Source organism: Vigna unguiculata, chromosome 3, assembly GCF_037176805.1.
Source record: "Vigna unguiculata cultivar grain cowpea cultivar isolate G323 ecotype 2 chromosome 3, ASM3717680v1, whole genome shotgun sequence".
NCBI lineage: Eukaryota > Viridiplantae > Streptophyta > Magnoliopsida > Fabales > Fabaceae > Vigna > Vigna unguiculata.
In genome coordinates this window covers 10637193-10656739 of record NC_140794.1, presented here as the reverse complement: position 1 = coordinate 10656739, position 19547 = coordinate 10637193, and the positions used below count along the sequence as shown (strand labels likewise).

At 45.0% G+C, this 19547-nt stretch overlaps 2 protein-coding genes across 5 annotated transcripts; one reads left to right on the top strand and one right to left on the bottom strand.

Annotated features, from left to right (window-relative positions):
- Positions 1-212: 212 nt before the first annotated feature.
- Positions 213-14721, top strand: LOC114177877 (G-type lectin S-receptor-like serine/threonine-protein kinase At1g11410). Of its 4 annotated transcripts, XM_028063466.2 has the most exons (7): positions 227-1563; positions 12760-12891; positions 12986-13170; positions 13264-13474; positions 13555-13792; positions 13910-14060; positions 14143-14721. In XM_028063466.2, exons 1-7 carry the CDS (start codon positions 273-275, stop codon positions 14446-14448), a joined length of 2514 nt encoding a protein of 837 aa, XP_027919267.2. In that variant the 5' UTR covers positions 227-272; the 3' UTR covers positions 14449-14721. The 4 variants fall into 4 exon arrangements, with proteins under 4 accessions (XP_085526709.1, XP_027919267.2, XP_085526711.1 ...); XM_085670585.1 differs by lacking the exons at positions 227-1563; positions 12760-12891; positions 12986-13170; ... (2 more) ...; positions 13910-14060; positions 14143-14721 and adding exons at positions 2218-2725; positions 2804-3821; positions 3891-5030; XM_085670583.1 differs by lacking the exons at positions 12760-12891; positions 12986-13170; positions 13264-13474; ... (1 more) ...; positions 13910-14060; positions 14143-14721 and adding an exon at positions 3891-5030 and having other exon boundaries at positions 213-1563.
- Positions 14722-14817: 96 nt separating this feature from the next.
- Positions 14818-18652, bottom strand: LOC114177876 (G-type lectin S-receptor-like serine/threonine-protein kinase RKS1). Its single transcript, XM_028063465.2, has 7 exons — positions 17056-18652; positions 16831-16959; positions 16387-16556; positions 16042-16252; positions 15702-15939; positions 15466-15616; positions 14818-15372 (listed from the first exon to the last, which is right to left on the bottom strand). Exons 1-7 carry the CDS (start codon positions 18386-18388, stop codon positions 15070-15072), a joined length of 2535 nt encoding a protein of 844 aa, XP_027919266.2. The 5' UTR covers positions 18389-18652; the 3' UTR covers positions 14818-15069.
- Between the last annotated feature and the right edge of the window lie 895 nt (positions 18653-19547).

The window sequence follows — 19547 nt, the reverse complement described above, 5'->3', positions numbered from 1 at the left end:
AACCCAACCTATCTGCTCTGTGTTGGTTTTGAGGCACATGAGAAACCAAGTATTTAATGTGAATCAACCACCCATGTTTAGTTGTGTGTCTCAATCACTCTCTCTTTACATGCATAACCCTGACTACAACAACTCATGCATATCAATCTTCACGGAAAAATATCAGCACCATCATAAATACCGATTCAAGAACCTCCTCCAATCATTTATATAACCTTTCTCCAAATAAATACTCCATTCACTCACCATCGTAGAACTACAACACCATCATAATGAAGTTCCTTTCAGCTAAAGAGTTTCTCACTCCATTTCTTCTGCTCACGCTTCTTTACCCTTCTTCTCATTCACTCCACAACACCATAACCACGGGCCACCCCATCAAAGACGGCGACGTTTTGGTCTCCGACGGCTTGGGAAACTTTGCACTCGGTTTCTTCAGTCCATCAAACTCCACAAGCCGATACGTTGGGATATGGTACAACAAAATTTCGGAACAAACCGTAGTGTGGGTTGCCAACAGAGACGCTCCGCTTAACGACACTTCCGGTGTTCTATCCATGGACAACCACGGAAACCTCGTACTCCACAGTAATAACACCAGAAACCTCGACCCCGTTTGGTCTTCAAACGCTTCCATGCCATCGACGAACGTTTCGGCCAAGCTTTTGGACACTGGAAACCTAGTTTTGATCCAAGCCGACAAAAATGTTTTTCGTTGGCAGAGTTTTGATTATCCTAGTAATACTATGCTTCCTTTCATGAAACTCGGGTTCAACCGACAAACCGGTCTGGACCGGTTTTTAACTTCTTGGAAATCAGCAGTCGACCCTGGAACCGGGAACTTGACGTATAAAATCGACCCAACCGGGTTTCCGCAGCTGTTTCTTTACAAAGGGGATGCCCCGTTGTGGAGGGTCGGGTCATGGACGGGTCAGAGATGGAGCGGGGTGCCCGAGATGACTCCGAATTTTATTTTCACCGTTAGCTACGTGAACGACGAGAAGGAGGTTTCGATAATGTACGGGGTGAAGGACCCGACGGTGTTCTCGAGAATGGTGCTGGAGGAAACTGGGCACGTGACGAGGTTCACGTGGCAGGGTCGCGAGCGCAGGTGGTTTTCGATATGGGACGCGCCAAAGGAGGAGTGCGACAACTTCAGGCGGTGCGGGTCGAACGCGAACTGCGACCCGTATCACGCGGATAAGTTCGAGTGCGATTGTTTGCCGGGGTTCGAACCTAGGTCCGAGAGGGAGTGGTTTCTTCGAGACGGGTCGGGTGGGTGCGTGCGGAAGAGCAATGTGTCCACGTGTGGAAGCGGAGAGGGGTTCGTGGAGGTGACACATGTGAAGGTTCCAGACACGTCGAAGGCGCGTGTGGTGGCGATGATAGGAATGAGAGAGTGTAGAGAGAGATGCTTGAAGGATTGCACGTGTGTGGCTTACACGAGTGCGAACGAGAGCTCGGAGAGTGGGTGTCTTACTTGGCACGGTGACATGGAGGACACGAGGACCTACACGCAAGCAGGACAGAGCTTGTACGTGCGAGTGGATGCGCTTGAATTGGGTATGTTAATTTTAAAATCAGTTATCTTTTTTTTTTTTTTTTTTCTCTGAATAGATTGTTAAAACTAAGATATACATTAGTAATAACTTGAATGAAACACGTAAATAGTTAACGAAGAGTTATTTATTTTTGTTTCGGGATAGGGATCAAGAGCCTACTAAAAGAACCTCTTCGCTTCGCGTTGTCTTTCTCCTCTTCAATAACTTCAGCGAGATCCACTCCTTAGCTCGATCGGTTGGGATGGCGATCGGGGTACCTGTCTAAAGTACTCCGATGCTTAAGTCAGTAAAGGTCGATCGGTGTATCAGAATATGTATTGCAATAAATGCGAAATTAAGATCCTCACCAACCTACCTTTGGACCCTATTTATAGCTTTCGACATGGGCCTGTAATTAGGGTTTCTTAATCACGGCCCAATGACCCCCTAATAAAGATTATGGACTCGTTTAACCGATAATTATTGAATTAAGTTATTTGACCGTGCGACCGATGGCCGCTTGGCTGGGTTAACGATGTTATGTTTTCAACGAGCTAACAACCTGTATTTTACCGATCAACCGACAGGTACTTTAGAAGGTCCATCGCTGCTGTTTTACCGACTAACCGATGGGCCCTCGAGGTTAGAGGGTCCACCGCTGTTGTTCTACCGATGAACCGATGGGCCCTCGAGGTTAGAGGGTACACCACTGTTGCTTTACCGATGAACCGATGAGCCCTTGAGGTTAGAAGGTCCATCGCTGCCGCTTTACCGATGAACCGATGGATATGAATATGGTTAAGTCGTGACTTGTATGTTTAACCGTTTAACCGATGGTCTTATATTTTATCCGTGATCCGTTCGACCGATAATCCTTTAACGATGCTACGTGATTGTTCGTTTAACCGTGAGACCGATGGTCCCCTGAGGATTATATTTTGCCGATTGACCGATGGGACATACAGTACACAAGCCCCCCCAGCCTCGAGCGATGGGAATGAAGCGAGGAGGTTTTAATGAGACCGTGGTGCCGATTGACCACCGGCGTTTCTCAACGGTTATATTGCCTCGTAGATCGTCCTGACAGTTATGATTTGAAGCGTCGCGAAGCATGGACCGTCGATCTGAATGTGATCGTAGGGTTCCGGGGTTGCCACGTGTCACATGGTCCCCCCTATAAATAGGTTTGTGTGGTTGTCGTTATTTTCACGTTTTCCTTTCTCTTTCTAGCCGAATCTCCGATCGTCCTCTCTTGCTTGCAGGTAAAAATGTCTTCCAGCGCATCAGGTTTAGATGGTCTGTCGGGTGGAGCGGTCAGGTGGTCTGGGGGCGCCGGGTCGGTTTCTGCCCTATTCGATTCGTCCGAGTCGGGGACTTCGCTCGGGGGAGTGTCGAGCGCGACAGGTTCCCCAATTCTCCTAAGTGGCAGCTCTGAGGCCGAGCCACCGGTCGCTGAGGCGGTAGAGCAGGTCGCTATTTCTGACGAGAGCGGGGACGTCATAGGCATCGACGTTCGCGACGAGGGGGACGAAGCCGATCTGCCAGAGATATCAAGATATGACTGGGCCCCCTATGAGCCGCGTACACTCGCGACAAGGTTTCGATGGGGCAACGACTTGGGGGATCTGGTCGAGCGGACCAGGATTTTCAGCGAGGAAGTAGAGGATGGACACCTTCGAGTCAAAATATGTGCCGGCAACGAGAGAGTGTGCCACGGGAAGGGAGAGGCGAAGCTTGATTTCTTCCACGTGTATTCCTGCCTTTTCCATGATTTGGGTTTGACCGTGCCGTTTGCCGATTGGCAGATGGCAGTCCTCCGCCAGATCCAGTGCGCACCGACGCAGATTCATCCGAACGCATGGACGTCTATGCAGGCGTTCGACGTTCTATGTCGGGCGGCCGGCCTGACTCCCACCATGCCTCTGTTCCTTCATTTCTACAAGACTCGACCGACGGCGTCGAAGGGCTGGGTTTCCTTCCTCGGGGCTAACAAGAGTCTGCTGACTCTCTACCTCGCCTCCTACAAAGGTTTCAAGACCGGATTTTTCAAGGTTGCGATTCCTGGCAAGGGGAGGAGATATATTTTCGACGAGCAGAATCGTCCGAAATTTCCACTGTACTGGACGGCGTTCCCCCCTCCTACCGATGCTTGGGCTGAAGAGCAGTTGACCCCGGCCGAGCGGGCTGACCTGGCCGTCCTCAAGACCCTGCCCGACAAGATCCCCCCACGGCCACTGATCCAATGCCTCCGCTCCCCGGATTTACCGAGGGCGGTTTATGGTTAGTTGTTCTGATATTACCGATCGTTAAATTGATCGCAGTTAACTTATCTACTTTGCCGTTTTGCAGACATAATGGCTCGGACGACCGCTCCTAACGCCGAGTTTCTGGCTCGCGCAAAGACTCGACGACGGGGAGAGGACACCGCTGAGGAGGTGGTGCCGCTTCAGACCGTCCCTGCAGCCCCTTCGACCGGTCGAGTTCCAGCTGCCACCGCTTCGATCGGGATTTCAGGTCCCGTCTCACGGCCCCGTTTCATTGTGAAGCCTCCCGACTCTGGCGCTGCTGCTGCTGCTGCTACTGCGGCTGCTGCTGCGGACAAAGGCAAAAAATCAAAGAAGGACGACTCCCCAACCGGTCGGCCTTCTAAGAAACAGAAGAAAGGGGAGACGTCTGGTTCCCTCGCTGGCGCTTTCCTTGGCGGTGATGTCCACCTTGACGAAGAGGTCTCCCTTCAGCTGGGACCTCGAGTGACGGACGCTCTGAAGGACGTGTCCGAAGAGGAAGTCATTCGGACCGCCGGGGAGCTTGCTCTTAGGCTTGCTGCTTTATACACCAAGTTTCCTCGCCCCGACCGGAGCAGGATAGAGAACTTGGAGAAAGAGCTCGCGGCGGCCAAGACCGAGCTGAACGAGGTGAAGGCGTCGGCGGCCGACCTCAAGACGCAGTTCGATCGGCTGAACGGCATTAAGGCTGAGCATGCCAAGTGTGCGGGACTGCTCAAGGCTGCCGAAGACCGCGCAAAAGCGGAGCAAGCAAAGGCAGGTGAAGCTGCCGAAGAATTACGCAAGCTCCAGCGACGCTTCGACGATCTGACTCTGGAGCATATGGCTGCCGCTGGTTCAGCTTCAGATTGGCAGAAGAAGGCTAAGGAGTTAGAGGCCGAGCTGGGGGTGGCCGATGAGCAAGTATTTGCTCAATATGAGGCAGGCTTTCAGAGTGCCGTCGATCTGGCGGTCTTTTACTATAACTCCTCTCCTGAACGGTTCGACGTGCATATGGGGGTGGTTGATGGGAAGGTTGAGAGGGTATTCGACCGGCTGGACGAGGTCAATGACCCTCCTGTATAAAATTGACTTTTATTTTTTACTTGTATATTTTGATATAACCGATCGAACCCGATCGACCATTCGATTGATCGCGTTCGCTCGGTTATTAGGTTATTTTTTGACAAACACTTATGTAAATTTTTAGATCCCTTTTATTTCATCTGCTAGCTCTTTTGTGCTTTCATTCGTTTATTGCTTCATGTTGGCGACCGGCCGCACTTCTGTTGTTTACTAGCGTTGGCGATCGACCGTTTAATTGCTTATCTTGTAAATTTGGGTTGTGCTTAGTATTGAACTGACCGGACGATCGACGCGCATACGTTAATCTCTTGTAAAGCTATGTTGATTATCTGTTCTGTATGGTTGACCTTTGTGCGCTCAATTTGTTTTTTAGATCGTTGGTGTTGTACCCCGATCGGTTAGGACAGCTCGTGTCACTCGTTTACCCGTAGGGTAATTAGATCGCTAGGATCGGTTCTGGCAGAGCGGGACATCCTTTTGGAAGTCCCTGTCTCGATCGGCCAGGCTTTGCTCGGGTCCCGTAGGGAGCCCCGTCGGTTAGATTGTTAGATGGAGTTGCACGAAACGCTCATTTTATTCATAATTAACTGTAATACATTTTGAGATGTGACGCGTTCCATGTGTTGGGTATTTCTTTTCCGCTCAAGTGCTCCAGCCTATAGGCTCCGTTCTGCAGGCTCTCGGTCACGCGGAACGGGCCCTCCCAGTTTGGTGCTAGCTTTCCCTGTGTTGACTTCTTTCGTGCGTCATTGGTTTTTCTCCAAACTAAATCTCCTTTGACGAAACTTCTTGGTTTGACCTTCGCGTTATACCTTCGTGCCACCATTCTCTTGCACGCTTCGGCTCGCACGGTTGCTCGTTCCCTTCGCTCGGTCGTCCAATCTAATTCCTCGCGCATTCTTCCACAATTCACCTCCAAGTCTTGCATTTCCCGCCGAAGAGTCGGCTCCCTTACCTCGACTGGCAGCATGGCGTCTGTACCATATGTTAGGTTGAAAGGAGATTCCCCCGTCGTCCCGTGAGGCGTGCACCGATAGGCCCAAAGGACTTGTGGCAGCTCGTCGACCCACACTCCTTTGGCTTCTCCCAACCTTTTCTTCAACTCAGCCACTATAACCTTATTCATGGCCTCAGCCTGGCCGTTGGTTTGCGGATGCTCGACCGAGCTGGTCACGTGCCGTATCCCCACTTGCTTATAGAAGTCCTTCAGTTTCTTGTCGATAAACTGACGACCGTTGTCGGTGATGATCGTGTGGGGGAGGCCAAAGCGACATATGATGTTGCGCCAGACGAAGGAGTGAACCTGCCGAGCGGTGATATTAGCCAAAGCTTCCGCTTCGACCCACTTGGTGAAGTAGTCTACTGCTACAAGTATGAATTTCTTCTGCGCTCGGCCAATTGGGAAAGGTCCGACGATGTCCATGCCCCATTGAGCGAACGGCCATGGAGCTGTTAAGCTGTGTAACTCGGTCGGAGCCCTCTTCACATCATTTCCATGGGCTTGACATCCTTCGCACTTGCGTATCATGGCTTCGCAGTCCTGTTCCATGGTCGGCCAAACATATCCCGCTCGGAGTATCCTTGCTTTCATCGCCCTCCGACCGGTGTGCATTCCACAAATGCCGTTATGGACCTCGTTCATGACGTACTCCGCTTCGTCCGCTGATAGGCACTTGAGGAGCGGCGCTGTGAAGCCTCTCTTGTATAGATCCTCTCCGATGATCACGAACCGGAGTGCTCGCCTTCTCTCCATCGGTCTGATGTCTTCTCCAGCCTCGCACCTTTTTAAGAGTTCTCGCACCTCGCCAGTCCAATCAGCTGATCGATCCGCTGCAGCACATTCTCCCGCCGAAGGTCTCATCAGGGTTTGCCTGATAATTGTCTTCAATTGGCCCTTCTCCTTTCCCTCCGCCAGCTTAGATAGCCTATCGGCTCTGGCGTTTTCCGCTCGGGGGATGTGATGGATGATAACCTCTTCGAATTCTTTCATGGCTTCAACAACCTTGTGGTAGTATTGAAGCAGCAAGTCATCCTTAACCTGATATTCACCCTGTACCTGCCCGACCACGAGCTTCGAATCAGTGTTACACTTCAACCTCGTCGCGCCCAAGTCTTTTGCTAGTCTTAACCCGGCGATCAGCGCTTCATACTCTGCTTGGTTATTCGAGGCTTTAAACTTGAACTGCAAGGAGTGCTCCACCGTGAAGCCGTTCGGTCCTTCAATGACGATTCCTCCCCCAGCATTTCGCTTATCCGAGGACCCATCCACGAAGAGAGTCCAAATGTGTTCTGATAGGGGGATCGATCCTTGGAGCTCAGCTGCAAAGTCGGCCAAATGTTGCCCTTTGATGGATCCTCTAGGTTCGTACTTAAGACCGAACTCGGATAACTCGACCGACCAGGCGATCATCCTGCCAGCTAAGTCGGGCTTCTGGAGTATTTTGGCGATGGGGTGATCAGTGCGGACAATCACTTGGTGACTCTGGAAGTATTGGCGCAATCGGCGCGCGACCGTCAACAGCGCCAAGGCTATCTTCTCTATCTGCTGGTATCTCGTTTCGGCGTTCTGCAACACTCGGCTGATGAAGTAAACGGGCCGCTGCTCCGAGGCTTCCTGTACTAAGGCTGCACTGATTGATTCGTCCGACACTAACAGGTACAGTTGCAAAGGCAATCCTTCTACCGGTCGGCACATTATGGGAGGACTGCTGATCATCTCCTTTATCTTCCGAAACGCTTCCTCACACTGGTCGTCCCATTTCTCTGCAATTTGCTTCTTCATGATTTTCAGTATCGGCCTAACCTTCTCTGTCAGCCTGGGTAAGAAACGTGCCAGAGAGGTCAATCGTCCCATCAGCCGCTGGACCTCTTTGAGGTTTTTCGGACTTCTCATTTCGATAATAGCGGCGCACTTGTCCGGGTTCACCTCTATGCCTTGGGCGGTCAGCATGAAACCCAGGAATTTCCCCGCCGGTACCCCGAAAACGCACTTCTCAGGATTAAGGCGCATATTGTATTTGCGCACTTGGTGGAAGACCTCTCGGAGATCGCGCACGTGGTCTCCAACAGTTTGCGACTTTACGACCATGTCGTCCACATACACCTCCATGGATCGACCGATCTGCCTCCTGAAGACCCTGTCCATTAGCCGCTAATAGGTTGCCCCTGCGTTCTTCAGGCCGAAAGGCATGACTTCGTAGCAAAAGTTCGCTCGGTCTGTAATGAACGCCGTTTTGGATCTGTCCGGGCCATACATAGGGATTTGGTTGTACCCTGAGTATGCGTCCAGAAAGCTCAGGAAGTTGTGCCCTGAGGCTCCGTCTACCAGCCGATCGATGCTAGGCAGGGGGTATGCGTCCTTCGAGCAAGCCTTGTTGAGATCAGTGAAATCTGTACACATCCTGCACTTCCCGCTCGTCTTCCTCACCATGACCACGTTAGCCAGCCATGTAGTATACTTAATTTCTCTGATGAAACCAGCTCCTTCTAGCTTTCTCACTTCTTCCTCGATCGCCCTCCGTCTTTCTTCTCCCATCTTTCTTTTCTTCTGAGCGACTGGTCGGGCTTCCCGGAAGATGGCTAGCTTATGGGACATCACGTCTAGGTGGACACCCGGCATGTCGGCGCTCGACCACGCGAATAAATCTTTGTTCTCTAGGATCACCGCGTCAAGGAGCTCTGCCTCTTCCGCGCTCAGGGCTCCCCCGATCTTCGTGAGCTGTCCGGGTTGGCTTCCGATCAGGATCTCCTTGGTCTCTCCTTCTGGTTGCAGCCGATCCTCCGTGTTCGTTCGGGGATCCAGGTCCGTCATCGCTACCTCCGAGCGGTGTTGTTTTTGCGGGCGACTGTAAGGAGTGATCCTCAATCCTGCGGCATAACATTGCCGGGCCACTTGTTGGTCCGCGTGCACCGTGCAAATTGTCCCTCTGTCCGACGGGAACTTCATGGCCAGGTGCAGGGTAGACACGATCGCTCCGAAAGCGTTCAAACAGGGTCTCCCTAGCAATATATTGTACGAAGTGTTAGCTTCAACCAGAAGGAATCTAACCCTTACCTCTCGGCCGTCCTTCCTCGAGCCGATCCTCGTACGAAGGTCCACATATCCCCTCGTGTCCACCCGTTCGCCCGAGAAACCTACTATCTGCTCATTGTACGGTACAATCAGGTCCTCGGAGAGATTCATCCTCTGGAAAGTCTTCCAATATAGGATGTTGACGGAGCTTCCCTGATCGACCAACACCTTCCCGATCCCATACTCGGCCACCTCTATCGAGATAACCATCGGGTCATCATGATCGGGATCGGGCGCCTTGAAGTCGTCGTCCGTGAAAGTGATGGGAGACATCGAGCGAATCTTCCTCTCGACCAGATGAACGGACTTCAAAGCCCGGACGTGCCTTTTTCGAGCTGCGGAGCTTGACCCTCCTCCGGCGAACCCTCCGGAGATGGTATTGATATAACCCCTCAGGGGTCTCTCATGGCTACGACTACGGCTCCTTCTCGGACTCCGATGTGACCGAGATGGTCCTCTCCTTCGTTTCTCGCGCTCGGTCTCTCTTCTCTTCTCGGGTCTTGCTGGGGGGACCCTTCTCATCGGGCTTCGGTTCCTCATCGGACTCCGCGGGGGACGATCTTGCCGAACGTATTTCTTCAAGTGTCCCTGCCGAATGAGCTCTTCTATTTTGTCGCGGAGCGTGTGGCACTCTTCGGTGGTATGCCCGATTGTCCGATGGTACTGGCAATGCTTACTACCGTCGGCATCGGGTGGCAGAGGCTTCTTCCTAATCGCTGGGAGCGAATCGGCGCTGAAGGCCTCCTGCAGGATCCTGGCTCGGGGAACAGCCAGAGGAGTGTACGTTGTGAACTTTGGTGGCTTCCTTTCGGTGGGTCGGGCTATGGGTTTGCTCGGTCTAGGAGCGATCGTCTTTGGGAGCGCATCATCCTCCTTCTCCCTCTTCTTCACCCTAAACTCCTGCATATCTTCCATCTGTATGAATTTGGCCGCGCGTTCCCTCATCTCCTCCATCGTCTTCGGTTTCTTACGACTTATCTTATCCGCAAAAACTCCCGGCTGGAGTCCATAAGAGAAGTGATGTCGCGCGATCTCGTCGCTGAGACCTTTTATCTTGACCGACATCCGATTATACCGATCAAGGTAACTCCTCAGTGATTCCCCATCCTCTTGTCGGATGTTGACCAGATTGTCGACCGTCAGAACGGCCGGTTTCAGGGGCGCGAACTGTGTGCTGAACTTTGCCTTCAAAGTGGCAAACGAATCAATACAATCGGTCGGTAACTCGGAGAACCACTCCAATGCTTCCCCAGTCAACGAAGTTGAGAAGACTCGGCACCAGATGGGATCGCTGACGGCGTGAAACATCATCTGATGCATGAAGACCCGCATGTGATTGTCCGGGTCGGTCGTGCCGTCGTACTTGTCAAAAGTCGGCATTTTCCACTTCTCCGGTAGCGGCGTCTCCAAAATATATAAAGTAAAGGGGGAAGATCTCGACGCGGGGATCGGTTGGCGCGATGGGCGGCCCCCGTTGTTTGCCCCTGAGCTCTCCGCCACCGTGTGTGACGGATTTCCCCTTGAAGCCTGCGTCTTCTCAATCCGAGTTGGCTGTGATTGCTCGTGTCCTGTAGGGGGGAGGCGGCTCTCTACCCGTTCGGCGTCCCTGTGCTGCTGTACACGACTTAACCTGTTAGGGTCGGGTACGGTAGGCGTCGACGGGATTCCCTCTTCCTTCTGTTTTAAGATGGCATTCTCCTCTCGTAAAATCTGCATCTGCGCTTCATAATTCCTCTGCATCTCGTCCATCCTCTGCTGCATCATCCTTATCATTTCCCTAGTGTCCGCTTGATCATCAACTACTCTTCCTCCGTCCATGTTGCTGTTTCGGTTCCTCGTGGTCACCATATGGGTATATTCTCAAAGGAGACTGCTCGGTCCCACGGTGGGCGCCAAAATGTTTCGGGATAGGGACCAAGAGCCTACTAAAAGAATCTCTTCGCTTCGCGTTGTCTTTCTCCTCTTCAATAACTTCAGCGAGATCCACTCCTTAGCTCGATCGGTTGGGATGGCGATCGGGGTACCTGTCTAAAGTACTCCGATGCTTAAGTCAGTAAAGGCCGATCGGTGTATCAGAATATGTATTGCAATAAATGCGAAATTAAGATCCTCACCAACCTACCTTTGGGCCCTATTTATAGCTTTCGACATGGGCCTGTAATTAGGGTTTCTTAATCACGGCCCAATGACCCCCTAATGAAGATTATGGACCCGTTTAACCGATAATTATTGAATTAAGTTATTTGACCGTGCGACCGATGGCCGCTTGGCTGGGTTAACGACGTTATGTTTTCAACGAGCTAACAACCTGTATTTTACCGATCAACCGACAGGTACTTTAGAAGGTCCATCGCTGCTGTTTTACCGACTAACCGATGGGCCCTCGAGGTTAGAGGGTCTACCGCTGTTGTTCTACCGATGAACCGATGGGCCCTCGAGGTTAGAGGGTACACCACTGTTGCTTTACCGATGAACCGATGGGCCCTTGAGGTTAGAAGGTCCATCGCTGCCGCTTTACCGATGAACCGATGGATATGAATATGGTTAAGTCGTGACTTGTATGTTTAACCGTTTAACCGATGGTCTTATATTTTATCCGTGATCCGTTCGACCGATAATCCTTTAACGATGCTACGTGACTGTTCGTTTAACCGTGAGACCGATGGTCCCCTGAGGATTATATTTTGCCGATTGACCGATGGGACATACAGTACAATTTTTAATAAAAATATAAAGTTTCTATTTTTTATTTAAAAGTAGTTTAATTAAAGAAATTTAGGTGTGAACTAAAATATTAAAAGAAAAAACATTACTTGACTAATTAACTAATTAACTATTTAAGAAGGGACCTTCATTATAAAATATGATAAGATGTTTGTTATGAGTGAAAATTTTTAATTTATTATACTGACAATATATTAACTATGTTATGTATCAGATGTTAACTGATTGGAGATGTTGTTAAAGAAGTGAGAAATTGATTTTATTTATGCAAGATATTTTAAGTCACATGTTACAAAAAAAAATGACTATATAATTTTAAGAATGAATTTTAAACTTTATAATATTGATAATATATTAAATATTATAAATAACGTGAAAAGGTTTTTGTTTTTGTTTTGATGACTCGTTTTTTCATGAGATTTTAGTTCTATATGTTAAATAAAGATAACTTTGCCCATATAAGTAGTGAAGAGAAAAAGAACAATTTTATACTCTATATCATATTTAATAACAAATATATGAAAATATGAACGTCCATTATCATATTCATATATGCTATCGACAAAAAATTATATAGCCATTGTATTTAGAGTATGAATTTGTTCAAGATGGAAGTAAATTCACAACACTGAAACAACTTCAACTCAAATATTATTTTTCTTAATAATAATGAATAATAACGAGGTTCTCCTTCATTGCATCATTCCATCATTCCATTCTGTTTGCATAGAAGCTTCTTCAATCATTGACCATAAAGCCGCTTTTTTCATAAATTTTAGCCAGAGACTTGGTTTTTGAGCACTAGATAATTAGGTTCAACAATTTGACTTTCATTTCCTTTGTAGCTTGCTGAGTTTAAGTGTTCATGCTTCTTTGAACTTGATTGTTTTCCCATAAGTCAAAAGACTTCAAACATTGTCTCATTTTTATAATTCAGAAGATAAAATTCCAAGAAAATTGAGGAATTACAAAAGCAATAGGACTCCCTGAAGCCACTGAATTCTCATATGATAAACATAATCTGTCATTATTTCTTCTATACTTATAATATCTTTACATTTGGATTTTGCAGCTAAATATGCAAAACATCCGTATGGTTCTCTGGGAAAGAAGGGAATGGTGGCAATTTTGACCATTGCTATTTTAATGATATTGTTTTTGGCAGTGACTTTCGTGTGTTGGTTTGTTAAAGCCAGGAAACAAGGTAAGTTTTAAAATTATTGCGTTCCACGCTTGGAGTTCTCAATTCTAAATTAATTACGTGCTCAAATGTATTTGTTTCCTTGTTTGATGAAAAGGGATAAAAAGGGATCGCAAGTATTCCTTTCGTCTTAACTTGGAGGACCCTACCGATCTACAAGAATTTGAGTCTACAAAAAATTCAGATTTGCCATTCTTTGATCTTAGCTCCATAGCTTCTGCCACAGACAATTTCTCTGATTCTAACAAGCTTGGTCAAGGGGGCTTCGGTTCTGTTTATAAGGTAGCCATTCTTCTTTAACAAGTTCAAATTCAACTACACTTTACTTTTTATAATGTCTAGTATCTTTAAGTTTATATTGGATGATGAGTTCAGGGTCTACTGAGTAATGGAATGGAAATAGCAGTGAAGAGGCTGTCAAAGCACTCTGGACAAGGCATAGAAGAGTTTAAAAATGAGGTGGTTTTGATCTCAAAGCTCCAACACAGAAATCTGGTGAGGATCTTAGGTTGCTGCATTCAAGGGGAGGAGAAGATGTTAATCTATGAGTATTTGCCTAACAAGAGTTTGGACTCTTTAATTTTTGGTATGTTTTGTTTTCATCTTTGCTGCTTAGTACTTGAATCCAACATGCTTCACTCTTGATACCTTGAATTTTTGGCCCAGATGAATCTAAAAGGTCACAACTAGACTGGAAAAAGCGATTTGATATCATCTGTGGGATTGCTAGAGGAATCTTATACCTTCATCAAGATTCACGGTTGAGAATCATTCATAGAGATCTAAAAGCCAGCAATGTCTTGCTGGACTCTGCATTGAACCCCAAAATTGCAGATTTTGGTATGGCTAGAATATTTGGTGGAGACCAAATTGAAGCAAACACAAATCGTGTTGTAGGAACCTAGTAAGTAATCAACAACACACAATGTTAATAATGTTCATTGCATTATTTGTTACTCAGACAGTAGATAAGAAAATAGTGCACATCATATAGTGATTTCCTTTTGTTTTACTTTTGTAGTGGCTATATGTCACCAGAATATGCCATGGAAGGACAATTTTCAATAAAGTCTGATGTATACAGCTTCGGAGTTTTACTCCTAGAGATCATTACAGGGAGAAAGAATAGTGGTCAATATGAAGACATTACAGCCACAAATTTAGTTGGACATGTTAGTATTTTTATGAGAACTTCTGCTGCAATTTAAATATACCCTTCAATGGTCCAATTGATATGATTTTCAATTAATGTAGATATGGGAACTATGGAGAGAAGGGAAAACCATGGAGATTGTTGATCCATCATTAGGAGAGTCGCTCTGTGACCTTGAAGTCCAAAGATGCATACACATTGGTCTTTTGTGCGTGCAAGATTATGCCTCTGACAGACCATCTATGTCAGCGGTTGTTTTCATGCTGGGTAATGACTCAACTCTTCCTGATCCAAAACAACCAGCATTTATTTTCAAGAAAACTAATTATGAGAGTTCAAATCCATCGACCAGTGAAGGTATTTATTCAGTAAATGATGCAAGTATAACTATGATTGAAGCTCGCTGAAGGCCAATGTTTTTGGAATTGTGTGTGAATAATGCTATTATGGTGCTTGTGTCATAAATAGAGCATTACTAAGTTTGCCAAAATATTGTATATGGTAAATTTACAAATTATACACTTCAGAATGATGATGTAAAAATAAAGGGTAATAAGGTAGCGTAGTCCCACACATTTTCCTTCTTGTTGGATGACTACACTGCTCTAAGTACATTTTATATGAAAGAAACTGTAAATCTCGTTAACATGTATGATCAGTGCCACTTCTTTTTTCTTTCACTTTTTGTTTTAAATTTATAAATTAGTTTAAAGCGTCACAAACTACCATCACAAACATATATGATGGCTATCATTATATCCTTACAATGAAACAGTGAAACCTGCGAACTTCAAAGCTTGAAAAGTGTTTCTTATGAACAAATCAGTGGTTTCTAGATCTGATCATTTTTAGAGCCTCCACACCCCCACAATTTCAAATGGATATCTGTGCACAAAAATTCCATTTATTTATTTTACATGATTTGAGGTGCTGTAGCTAAGCTAGAAAGTGCCAAAATGCTGCACATGTACCACACACATTTAAAATAAAATCTGCACCACCTTAAACAACTGAGGTAGCTTTTTTAGCTAGCGGGCGATGATGGTAGTTGCTGTTACTTCATTTATTGAAGATCCTCCCCCTGATGTTGATGGCTCAGGCCAATCTCTGTCTCCATTGAATAAAAATGCTGGCTTTTGGGGTGGGGAAAGAGGTGTTTCATTGCCCAGCATAAAAACAACTTCTGACAAGGAAGGTCTATCCGCTGCATTTTCTTGCACACACAATAAACCAATCTGAATGCACCTCAGAACAAGAGCTGCAGAATAAGACTGAGCCAGTGTTGAATCAACTATATCCAAGGCCCTTCCTTCTGTCCACAGCATCCACACCTACACACGTAAAAACATAATCATTAAATTAAGCAGTCATAGTAACAAAATAATTTGTTAGCCACTTCTAATGACTTTTGTTTCTCAACTTACATGTCCAATTAAATTTGGGGAGGATCTTCCCCTTTCACTATCTGTATTTCTCTTGCCAGCAATGATCTCTAGGAGTAAGACCCCGAAACTAAACACATCAGATTTTGTTGAATACCGTCCATCCATTGCATATTCTGGTGACATATAACCGCTACATAAATCGAAACGGTTAGAACATCACAAACAATACATATTAATAACTGCAATCTCCAGGTTTACATGAACAATACACCTACTATGTTCCAACCACTCTTCTCGTCCTTGCTTGGATTTGATCTTCTCCAAATATTCTAGCCATACCAAAATCTGAGATTTTGGGATTCATTGCAGCATCAAGTAGCACATTGCTGGCTTTTAGATCTCTATGGATTATTTTCAGCCTTGAATCTTGATGAAGATATAAAACACCTCGAGCAATCCCCAAAATGATTTCAAACCGCTTATCCCAAGTCAGTGATGACCTTCGTTTTTCATCTGAATTTAAGCGTTCGAACTCTCAGATATGTATATAAAAATGAAATGAAAGAGGATTATAACAATTTCTTTGCAGTAAAGAGAAAGTAGAGAAACACATACCAAATATGAAGAAGTCCAAGCTTTTATTTGGTAAATATTCATAAACTAACATCCTTTCTTCTTTCTCAAAGCAACAACCGAGTAACCTCACCAGATTTCTGTGTTGAAGTTTAACTAATAATCTAACTTCAGTTTTAAACTCTTCTGTCCCTTGACCTGAATGTTCCGACAATCTTTTCACTGCTATCTCTTGTCCATTTGCTAGGCAGCCCTGAAATGTTTATAACTCTTCAACCCCATTTCACTGTTTTCTCTTCATTTTTCTACAATTCTATTGAAGGAAAACTAAAGACATAAAAGCCACTTCTCACAATAGCTGTTGACGCATGGTAGAGTTTGAGTTACCTTATAGACAGAACCAAATCCACCTTGCCCAAGCTTGTTCTCATCACCAAAATTTCTTGTGGCTTCCATTATCACTTTAAGGCTGAAAAAGGGAAGATTTGGATGTGTGTTGCTTGGGATATCGTGGACGTCTTCAGGGGAAAATTGGTTTAAATGTTGCATCACTTTATCTGAATCATAAATGCACGACATAAAGAATAAGCTCCTCTTACATTCTATGTCAAAAGCTTTGAGCCACAGTTTTTAATACAAAAGAGTTTAATTTAAACACACACATATATACACATTGTAATTCCACCAAAGGCTGTTCAGTCTATATTTCTAACGAGTTAAGTGTAGAGATCTTTACAGTGATGGCACACAAATTCAAAAACTTGTCTTTTTATCTTACAATTTCCACATTAGAGTGCTGTGTAATAGCATCCTTAATAGTAAATGACGCACCTTTTCTTTTTCTCTTCCACATGTAATATACACAGGAGAAAAGAATGACACTTGTCAGTACTGAAGCGGTTGGAATTGCAACCAACCTCTGTTTACCGCTTACTCCTTTTGTTTTTTTGTTATAAATTGCTGACAAGAAGAAAGAGTTCAGATAGGTTGAAGCAGAATCTTAAAATATATGTGTGGTGTTAAAATCATAAAGAAAAAGACAGTGGGAGGGAGTACCTAGTTCAACTGCATCAACACGGACAAATAAATCTTGACCTTGATCACTCAGTTTTTGTATGTCTAATAAATTTCCATGCCATGCCAAGCACCCACTACCACCATTCCTCACATCAAGAACTGCATAGGCAGTGCAAGAGCAGTTTCTCAAGCAATCCTCCTCACACTCATCCAAACTCAAACCACCTTTGGCAGTTGCCTCAGAGGTATCAGGAAGCTTCAAGCCTTCAAGTTTCACAAACCCTTCTCCATTGCCACAAACGGATACACCTTTCTTCCTCACGCACCCTTCTGACCCATCTCTGTTATCATACCACTCATGTGGGGATTTGGGTTCAAAACCAGGTAGACAAGTGCACCGAAATTCCTCAAAGTTCAAAGGGTCACAGTTACCGTTTGATCCACAGGTTCCATAGTTATCACACTGATTTGTTGGTTCAGACCAGTACCTATTCCATTGACTCTTTTGGTCATCCCAAGTGAATACTTGAAAGAAACCTGATGGTTGAACTACTACTCTAGAGATCACGGACTGATCAACCATGCTATATGAGAGCACTGCCTGGTTATCATCTTCTATATAAGAAACGTTAAAAGTATACATATCTCTCTTCATATCAGGTATACCCATAAATAATTCACCGTTCCACGATCCACCTCGCCAAAAGGGAAGATTCTGGTGGTAAAAGATCATCTGGGGTTTCCCAGCGCTGCTTATTTTCAATGTGTAAGAACCTGCTCCGGGATCATCATCCGTCTTCCAAGATTGGAGGAACCAACTCTGGTTTGTTCTTCTGTCGAAACCAACTCTTAGATACTGTAGAAAGGTATCTGTGGGATGATCAAAGCTTTGCCAGATTACAGCTTCGGTGTTGTCAAGAATGAGAACAAGGTTACCTATATCTGTAAGTTTAGCCATGACTTTGGTGGTGTTTGATTGGGAAGTTGAAATATTGGTAGACCAAACTGGAAAGGTGCTATATTTGTGTTGGAGTACTAGGTTTCCATCTGGGTTGATTGAGAGAAACCCAGAAGTGTCATTGATTGGAGCGTTTCTGTTTGCAACCCAAGCAACAGTTTGTTCCTGCACATTGTTGTACCATATTCCCACATAGCGGAAGTTGGACTTCGCTGGACTGAAGAATCCAAGAGCGAATTTTTGCGCTTTTGAAACAAGAAGCTCTCCATCTCTGATGCCTTTGTCAGCAAATATGGTATCAGAAGAAGAGCAAAAGGAGAAGCTGAATAGTAGAATCTTAGCACAGAGCAGGTAGATGCCATGCTTGTGATATTGACTCATGACAAAGCTTGAAAGACTCTTAGCATAGTGCATGGAGTTCCTCTTTCATACCCCTCTTGCAATTCATGAGGAGAAATCCTACTTTGTACTTGAAGATTAGTGGTGTGAAATCAAATGTGCTCATACTTTCCTTCCTTGTACTAATTTTTTTCTCTAGCAGATTCATGTACCCAGAACTCCGCAAGAATTTCACTTTCATTGAGGACTCCTAAACTTGGGAACAATCATTCCTTTTGTCAAGATTGTCTCTGAATCGTCGTGGAGGCTGCTGAATGCATAGGCAACAAAGGCCGTACCTAAAACGTCACTCTTTTGTGCCAACAAATAACTGTTGCATGGTGTAACATTGCATTGCATTGCTTGCAGCACCAATTGCACAAAGACACATGACGCATGAACTTTCAAAGAATAGCGTAATTTTAGGACGGAGTGGTCGATAAATATATGTTTAATAAGTCACTAGAATCATTAGTGTTGTTTTGTGTTATCACTTTTCTCGTCATTCTGCATTTCTATGTAATAATATATTAGTATATCTTAGAATACGCGTTTTTGCTCAACTCAACTACTAACTTAACCCATACGGTAAGAGTTGATTATCACTGGTTAATCTCTCTTTATATATAGATAATCTCTCTGTCGATATGTATCTTCTCCTTTTCAAATTTTGAGACGATGAAAATAGCTTTTCGATATTTCTTTAGTTGATGTCATATATTTAATGTATTACCTCGAAATCACTTGTATCTTCGTTCTATGAAATAGTTCTTTCATGATTAAAAACTTTCTCGATTTTTCATATTAGTCCCTTTGTTAATTTTTGACTATTAATACGTTAACATGTTCTCTTCTCTTCGATGCAAGTTTTTTATCAATAACAAATGAATATAAGAGAATATGATTTTGAATTGATATGCTTTGTTTGGAGATCATTAGTTTGGAGATAAATTGAACTAAAAGTGAGGTGATTTAATACAAACATGGTAAATTTAAGTATAAAATGTATTAGTGTACGTGATTGAATTCACCGTTAAAAAAACTAATATTTTCTGTCAATTTTGTTTTGAAATTTTTCTATAAGAAATATCTACAAATTTTGTTATGAAATTTTTTTTTTTGCAAGAAATACTTACCCAATTTTTTGCAAAATAATTTGTATAAAACACTTTTCGTAGAAAAAAAATTATAAGAA